The 8805-nt window shown below is 45.8% G+C and overlaps 1 protein-coding gene across 3 annotated transcripts in view; it reads left to right on the top strand.

Moving 5' to 3' along the window:
• The window catches only part of LOC138973214 (carboxypeptidase N subunit 2-like), an 18665-nt gene extending 10329 nt beyond the window's left edge, over positions 1-8336 (top strand). For all 3 annotated transcript variants that reach the window (XM_070345927.1, XM_070345928.1, XM_070345929.1), the window contains exons 2-3: positions 3318-3385; positions 3838-8336. In XM_070345927.1, the coding sequence (XP_070202028.1) occupies positions 3850-5763 (1914 nt within the window). In that variant the 5' untranslated portion in view covers positions 3318-3385; positions 3838-3849 and the 3' untranslated portion in view covers positions 5764-8336. The remainder of the gene's footprint in view (positions 1-3317; positions 3386-3837) is intronic.
• Positions 8337-8805: the final 469 nt, after the last annotated feature.

Here is an 8805-nt window from a genome sequence, read left to right as displayed (position 1 = left end):
ACGCTTCTCTTGACACGGCGAAAGCGTTCGTTGCATTGTGAAGATACAGATACGGGTGCTCTCATGCAGCGTAGCGAGTGACGTAGCAGAGGATAGCAATTTTTCATGTGAAAAATTGATAACTGTTTGGCATGATAATCCCTTGTGGAGGTCTTGTTTGCTTCTTTCGCTTAGAGGGAGAGAGAGAGTAAGAGAGAGAGAGAGAGAGGGGGGAGGGGGGAGGGGGAGAGAGAGAAAGAGGGAAAGGGAGAGAGAGGGAGAGATACAGCCGCAGACAGAAGAGAGAGAGTGGGAGAGAGAGAGAGAGAAAGAGAGAGGGAGGGAGGGAGAGAGAGAGAGAGAGAGAGAGAGGGAGGGAGGGAGGGAGGGAGGGAGGGAGGGAGGGAGGGGGAGAGAGAGAGAGAGGGAGGGAGAGAGCGGGAGAGAGAGACTGGGGGGGGGGGGAGAGAGAGAGAGAAAGGGAGAGAGAGAGAGAGAGGGGGAGAGAGAGAGAGTGATGCGTACAGTGATGCGTTCAATCGCCGCATGACCGTGTAGAATGCAGCATCCTATTGCTTGATTCGCTCACATTTAGCTGTTATAGTCGCAATATGTTCTGAGCATGAAGGAAAACTGTGGTGTAAAGTTGTCTTTGGAAATTGCTAAAAGCAAATCCTTTACTTCGAATGTGCTAAACTCAAAATTGATGGAAAACGACATGCCGAATTGGTCCGGAATTGGCGGAATGGTTTCGTGAATGAAAACTGACATTTTGATAGATTGTACTTATGGTGAGACACATTTAGGCAGGAATCGAGTCTGTTTTCTCTCCATCACGATAACCATCTAGCTGTCTTTTCCTTTATCCTACACAATACCATGTGTGTGTGTGTGTCAGTGTGTGTGTGTGTGTGTGTGTGTGTGTGTGTGTGTGTGTGTGTGTGTGTGTGTGTGTGTGTGTGAGAGAAAGAGAGAGAGAGAGAGACAGAGACAGAGAGAGAGAGAAAGAGAGAGAGACAGAGACAGAGAGAGAGAGAAAGAGAGAGAGAGAGATGTGTACTCAGTGCGTGTGTATACGTGGGGGTGGGGGTGGGGGGTGCGCGCAAAGAAAAGAAAGAGGGGAGGAAATAAAAAGACAGAACGAATGAAATTGAAAACAACATCAGACGGGCGCAGTGGCGTGGTGGTAAGACGTCGGCCTCCTAATCGGGAGGTCGTGAGTTCGAATCCCGGTCGCTGCCGCCTGGTGGGTTAAGAGTGGAGATTTTTCCGATCTCCCAGGTCAACTTATGTGCAGACCTGCTAGTGACTTAACCCCCTTCGTGTGTACACGCAAGCACAAGACCAAGTGCGCACGGAAAAGATCCTGTAATCCATGTCAGAGTTCGGTGGGTTATGGAAACACGAAAATACTCAGCATGCCTACTCAACGAAAGCGGAGTGAGCTGACTATGCTCTCAGAGTATAGTGTGGGGAACCCAAATGGGCAAACGAGCTCACACGTAACCAGAAAATTCTGGAACGCTGAAGAAGAAGAAGAAGAAGAAAACAACATCATCAACAACAACAAAACTACCGTACAAATTTAAAAAAACCCTGTCTTTTCTAAACTCAAGATGTGTAAAATGTCACCCAGTATAAAACAGATTGCTAACTGTCAATGACATCCGGTAGCAGCACGCTTGTTTGCATGATCGTAACTTACACAGCAACAGGTTGATGTCCATGTTTTATGGCGCGCACGACCGTTCAGAGAGTGCAAGGAAGAGCTGACCTTCAATAACTTTCACCCTAAAAGTCAGTAACGGCTGCTTCGCCTTTGACGTGCCTGTGGTGCAGGTGAATTTTAAGGATACTTCCCCGTTCCCGCGCCGCAAACCATGGTGTAAGCCGCCGTAGACTCATGTAAGACATACACAAAAAATGCTCTCTTCCACTGACTTGAATATTATATTTCATTTTGCAGAATGATTTAATAAAGTTGTTAGCTACAACTACAAGAATAAATCAGCAAAATTAACAACAAACGCTAAAACAGAACAAAACAGAAAGAAAGAGGGAGGGGGGGGGGGATTACTGCATAGAGCACAGGCAGGGTGGATATTCTTTGTTAGCAGTCCAGGCAGAAGAGAACTGTTATTCATAATTATGGCGCTTTGCTTTTGCATTAATTAGCACGACCCATGACACTTTGTGGGTGTAAAGCAAGTCATCAGAGAATTATGTTTGTATGCAGTCCTCCTGAGGTACCTGTCATGCATATCATTACACAGTAAAAACAAAAAGATTCAACACGGATTGGCAATGCCTAATGCGTGGTGTTAATTGAAGCTAAAATGACAGGTCACGTCTTCCTCGCACATTTGTATAATTTACAAGCTGCTGTAATAGTTGTTGAGTGTTCCCCTGGCTTGTGACACGAATGTTAATAATAATATTGTCTCTCACTTACTCTCAGTCTTGGCTACACTTTCTGTCGTGGCCTCAGCCACACCCAACCACCGGCTCAGCACCGTGGGACCGGGAGAGAGAAAACAATTTAAATAAAGTCCTGGCGCATATTATTCTCTCTCTCTCTAAAATCCCGGCGCATATTCTCTCTCTCTCTCTCTCTCTCTCTCTCTCTCTCTCTCTCTCTCTCTCTTGTTTGCTTCTTTGTCCGTTAGTTCTGCTTGCCTATCATGCATGTATTAGTTACACTGTTAGTATTAGATGACCTTAAACCACTATCCTTGTAAAATAAAGTTCTATCACCATCATCATCATCATATCATCATCATCATCATATCTCTCTCTCTCTCTCTCTCTCTCTCTCTCTCTCTCTCTCTCTCTCTCTCTCTCTCTCTCTCTCCTCCTCCTCCTCCTCATTTAAAGATGCCTTATTTTTGGTGTAAACTATCTTGCGAATGCTAACTACCAAAGATCTGTCCAAACCTTTCCATGAGCTGAGAGCATCCTTCAATTTTGACACATTAAAATGTACCAACAATCTGAAGCCCGTCTGCTTTTTGTGCAAAGTTTTGTTCATTGTTGATAATGTCAATCCGCAACAAAAAATCTTAAAAGGAAATTTTTGAACAAAATTAATTTTGCACAAAAAGCAGCCTATTTGGGTTTTTTCTCCCCCGTATGTGCCCAAGTACAAGGATGCGCGCTCTGATTCCATGTACAATCCTGAAAAAAACTGTCGTGGTTGGCAGGATGGAACATGGTTGCCATGGTTTACGCGAAAAGGATGGTGTCTTTAAATTTACCTTAAAGTGTCAGTGCTGTTAATTTTTGACCCATGAAAATGTGTTTGCAAACTGTTGACTAATTTGGTGATTCTTGTTTTGCAGGAGGAAATGAGGAAGCGTTTTAATGACACAAAGGGTCGGCCTGAAACTGTGGACAATCCTGAGAGCATGTAAGTGGTTACTGCAGTGCGCGCGCACGTACACACACACACACACACACACACACACACACACACACACACACACACACACACACACACACACACACACACACACACACTCACACACACACACACACAATTTGGTACTAATGGCAATAGGGTCCCTCTGCACTAGTAAGAAGCTTTGCATCTTTCATCTGTTCTTACATACTTGTGTTCCAAGCCGTGAACTTAATCCTAATTCTGTTGGTCAGTGTTGCGATGGTGGTAGTTTGGGTTAAAGACAGTTGTTGTTTTGTTTGTGTTGATGTCGTGTATTTTGTTTTATTTTTGTTTTGTTTTGGATGCGTTGGCTTTCCATGCGAATTTAAATGATGCCAATTTAAAATTGAACTTCTTATCCCAAATGGTCAGCGAAATGTCGTACAAAAGTAGTAACTTATCGCCCTCATTTCTTTCAGGTGATCAAGAAGATGACTAGATGGCAGCGGTACAGCAAGATCCATCGCGTGCTTTTCCTAGCAACGGTTGCCATGGTGACCATGCTGTCCCTAGCAGCACCTGTGGAAGGATGCCCTAAGCCGTGTCGGTGCTCGCAGCGCTATTACGTGTACTGCCAGAGCGCGGGCTTGACCTTTGACACTTTGCGTGAGGTCGTGACCTTCGTCCCATACGAGGCCATTCTTCTCGACCTCAGCTCTAACGCTGTCGGCCAGATTCCGTCTGGGACGTTGGATTCAGTGCCCAACTTGGAGTACCTGTTCCTCGCCGACAACGAGGTCAAGTTCCTGGGCGTGAGCGTGTTCCACTACCTGCAGCAGCTGAAGGAGCTCACCCTGTGCAACAACCGCCTCAAGGAGATCGGCGTCAACATCTTCGTCAACATGTCCAACCTGAAGAAGCTGCAGCTCGACGGCAACCTGGTGGAGAGCATTAAGGACAGGGCCTTCTCCTTGCCCAAGCTCCACACTCTGCACCTGCAGAACAACAAGCTGACTGTGATCAGGCCTCACCAGCTGTACGGTCTCTCTGCCTTGGAGTACCTCGACCTGTCCGACAATCTCATCCACACTTTAGAGTTGGGAGCTTTCCAAGATCTGAGCAATCTGCACAAGCTGCGGCTTTCAAGGAACAAGCTGTCCTCTTTAGCGGAGAACGTTTTCGAAGGCCTGAGTTCGCTGAGCGAGCTGTACATGGATGACAACATGCTACCATCGCTGGACTGTTTTGACGTGCCCAACTTTGCAAACACTCTCCAGCGCTTGATGCTGACGGACAACTCGCTGGTGGCAGTGCCTCACGATGTGTTCTCCCAGCTGAAGAATCTCCGCACCTTAGCGTTGGACCACAATCAGATCTCTCACGTCGGTCGGCAGGCTTTTAGTGGTCTCCAGCTGGACAACCTGACCCTGGCCTACAACTTGTTGGAGATCGTCGACAGGGAGATGTTTGAAGGGGCACGTAGAATCTCCTCGTTGGACCTCAGCCATAACCGCATTCACACAATCAAAACGGGCGCCTTCGACAGCTTCAGGGAGTCGGTGTATGTGCTGGACCTTTCGGACAACAAACTGGCCACCCTGGACCACGGCATGTTCCGTGGTATGCGCAACTTGCAGACCCTCAACCTCTCCTCCAACGCCCTGTGGAGCATCTTGGACGGTACCTTCCGGGAGGTGACCTTGCTGGGCAACCTTGACCTGGATCACAACGAGCTGCAGTGGCTTTCAGCGGATCTGCTGGAAGGACCGTCGCTGCAGCGGTTGAGTGTCCTGGACAACCCAATCAAGGAGCTGAGAGGGTTCACGTTTGAGGATGAGAGTAGTCATCCAGTGAACATCCTGGTGAACCTGACTCTCACGTCCTCCACTGTGAGCTCCGTAACAGTGACATGGCCCTACAGACGAGGCGCTCAGCTCTACTGGAAACTGAAAGTGTGGTGTGTGGTGTCTGACACTGACAGGAGAGGTAGAGATCCTCTGTGCGGACATTCTGACACTCCGCTGATAGAGGCTAGCATCCCGCCCAACAGGGTTTCAGAGACTGTCTCCGGGCTGACTCACGGGCGGGAGTACTTTGTGTGCGTCAACCCTACCTTTCTGACGCCGAGCGTGGAGGTGCGTCAGTGTGGGGTGGTCTCCACCCTCGCCCACCCCAAAACGACAGTGACGCCTGTCAGCCAGGGGAGTCAGGCTTTCAATGCTGGCTCCCACCCGAGTGTGGGGAGTGCGGTTTTGTGCAGTGGGTGTGTTGTTGCTGTGATGATGCTTGTGACTGGAGTGTGTGCTGCATGGCTGGATGTGTTAAGCGCACTGTTGATCTCATTGACAAGGACAAGGCAGTTTGCCGTGTGGGATTCTGTGTCTGTCTGTGGTACTGGACGGTAGCTGTACATAGCTCAGCCGTTATTTTCGAAGCAATACCTGTGCTCATGTATAATCATCAGCTTGAAAGAATTTGAGTAAATTGTGTCCTTGGCTGAACACATATATTTGGTGAGATTGCATGAGTGAGAATGAAGAGCTTTTCACGGGGTTTTTTTTAATTTTTTTTTTTTGCTTAACGCCCAGCCGACCACGAAGGGCCATATCAGGGCGGTGCTGCTTTGACATTTAACGTGCGCCACACACAAGACAGAAGTCGCAGCACAGGCTTCATGTCTCACCCAGTCACATTATTCTGACACCGGACCAACCAGTCCTAGCACTAACCCCATAATGCCAGACGCCAGGCGGAGCAGCCACTAGTTTGCCAATTTTAAAGTCTTAGGTATGACTCGGCCGGGGTTCGAACCCACGACCTCCCGCTCACTGGGCGGACGCCTTACCACTAGGCCACTTTCACGGGGTCAAGAGTTGGCTTTGGAATTGTGTATAGAATGACTCGCAAACTTGCCAGTGTTGTGGGGAAAAAGAACCTTGAAGAATCTTAGTAGATCGCGTTCTTTTCATTTTGAACACATGGGGGGGGGACGGACTGTTGTGAGAGCCCGCGATGAGTTTGCACGTCTGTTTTAAGTGACTTGACAGTATTAAAGGGAAAAGGAACTTGCAATTTGGCTTTGGCATTTGAACACATAACATTGTAACACTATTGCTAATTAGCACATTTTATTTTAAGGGGCAAGGGGTGTGTGTGGACTTCTAGCTTCAGTGATTGTAAGTGTTGAGACAGTTGTACTTTTGAACACACAATGGATGTGTTAACCTGAGCGACAGTCACTGACACTGAAGAGCTAAAGAGGCCTTTTTTTTTATTGGGGCATGAGATGGCTATCACCTTTTTGTGACTTGCGAGTGTTGATGGGAAAACAGGTTGTCTTGGATGCTATTTGAGAAGCCTGTTGCGACTTAGCTTAACTCCATGAAGGGTTGTTTTATGTAGCGAGGGTGCTTGTTATGGTTTAACAGTACGGTGTGTAACTTATCTGCATTTTTGGTGAAAAGAAGGGCAAGGTTTAAGGTTGAAATTGGCAGCAAATGACTTTGAATTCCACAAGAAAAAAACATCCACAACAGCTGTGGTTGATGATAGATCTGTCTTCTTTTAATATTCTGTACCGTCGTGTAATAAGTGATTTGACGGTGTGTGTGTGTGTGTGTGTGTGTGTGTGTGTGTGTGTGTGTGTGTGTGTGTGTGTGTGAGTGTGTGTGTGAGAGAGAAAGAGAGAGAGAGAGAGAGAGAAAGAGAGAGAGAGAGAAAGAGAGAGAGAGAGAGAGAGAGAGAGAAGGGGGAAGAAGAGAGATTATTCTTGTGCTATTTATTTTCATGTTTCATGTTTCATGTCAGCGCATCTTTAATCATGGACATTAATAGTTGTGGTCTGTGTAACTATAAGCATGATGGTTTGCTTAAGAACTTGACATGTTCATATCCTGTACATGTACCACCATACGTTTTGTTGATGACATCATTAATATTATCGTTTTAGTACATTTTACTGCCCCAGTGAACAGGCGGCATTGGTTACCTAAAAAGAGACGAGGTGTTACAAGACTGAAGACAGAGTTTGCAATCAAAAGTTGAAATCTGATTCTTACAGTGACAATGGCTTGCATGCAAATCATCCTTCGATAATATTCAAGGCAAAAGAGCATGTGATAACTTATACGTTTTGCAAGTTAAACTGTCGCACTGGATTAAAGTTTTATTACTTGAACATCATCAACGTTTCTTTAAACAATGTTCACATGCTTCTGACTGTGTCGTCATTCTTTTTTTGAACATCCTCAAGCAATCTAAGATGTGCATTTGTTTCCACACTCATAGTCAGACGATAATCGTTGACAGAACCCTCAAACTAGGGCACTTTTGTTTGAATGCAATGTAGCCACTCCTTTACGTTTTTAAGTGGATTGTTCCCTTCTCGAATTTAAGCCATCTTGTCATCCACCACATATATCCGTCCAGGTTTCTGCGTAAGATTAGAGCATCCTTCCATTTAGACACATACCGTAAACCAACTGCTTCTTGTGAAGCGTGCGGATTTTTTACTGAATTAATTTTTGAGAATGCCATAGGTTTATAAATCTTTTTTGAAATTAATTCAGAAAAAACTCCTATCGTGCACAGAACGCAGCCAAACTGTTGGTGTTTGAGTGGAAAGATACTCTGTTCATATAATGTGCACATGCCTGCCATGGACCGCGGATCTTGAGAGGTTGGCATCACTGGTTTAGGCGGGAAGGTATCTGTCTTTAATGTGTACATTATTTGATGCCATGTGTTCCATTGCCAAACTGATCTCTCAGCCTTTGAGCTGAGTATGACTGGAACTCGGTTATCAATCACAACAAATTTGCCTGTTGTCAATGTCATGTTGACTCTTTTCTTTGAACCCTAAACAGATTTTTACTGTAATTTATTATGAATGATGGAGATAATATGCTGATGTGCTTGCTTTAATTTGTTTCCAAACAATAACACAATCATTGGAAACCATATGTTGTTACTGTTGTTTCAGATTGATTGTGAACAAGTGATACGAGCGCGCGCGCGCGCGTGTGTGTGTGTGTGTGTGTGTGTGTGTGTGTGTGTGTGTGTGTGTGTGTGTCTGTCTGTCTGTCTGTCTGTGTCTTTATGAGCGTTTTTTTCTTCTTTTTTTCCGTTTTTTTCTTCTTTTTTTCCCGTTTTCCTTATAAAGTTATATTGATCGTGACGATGTTAGTTAAGCCACTTTCAAAGTAAAGAACTTAACAGTTTCATCCCACGGGATATTCACTTTCCCTTTTCTGACGCCAGAAGTTTACTTTCGCTGACAGCTTACCAAAGCCTGTGAAATTGGCCCACTAGGCCTTGAAGATGAGAATCTGTTAAACGAGAACGTCCTCTACTTTCAACGACTGTACGCGCATAATCCTTCGGGGACTTTTTATACTCCCTTCTTCTGCGACGGCTGTCCGTTTACAAATGGAATTTCGGAAGGAAAA

The sequence above is a fragment of the Littorina saxatilis genome, linkage group LG8, assembly GCF_037325665.1.
Source record: "Littorina saxatilis isolate snail1 linkage group LG8, US_GU_Lsax_2.0, whole genome shotgun sequence".
Taxonomy (NCBI): domain Eukaryota; kingdom Metazoa; phylum Mollusca; class Gastropoda; order Littorinimorpha; family Littorinidae; genus Littorina; species Littorina saxatilis.
The sequence above is the reverse complement of the archived record's forward strand: the minus strand, read 5'-3'. Positions and strand labels throughout refer to the sequence as shown.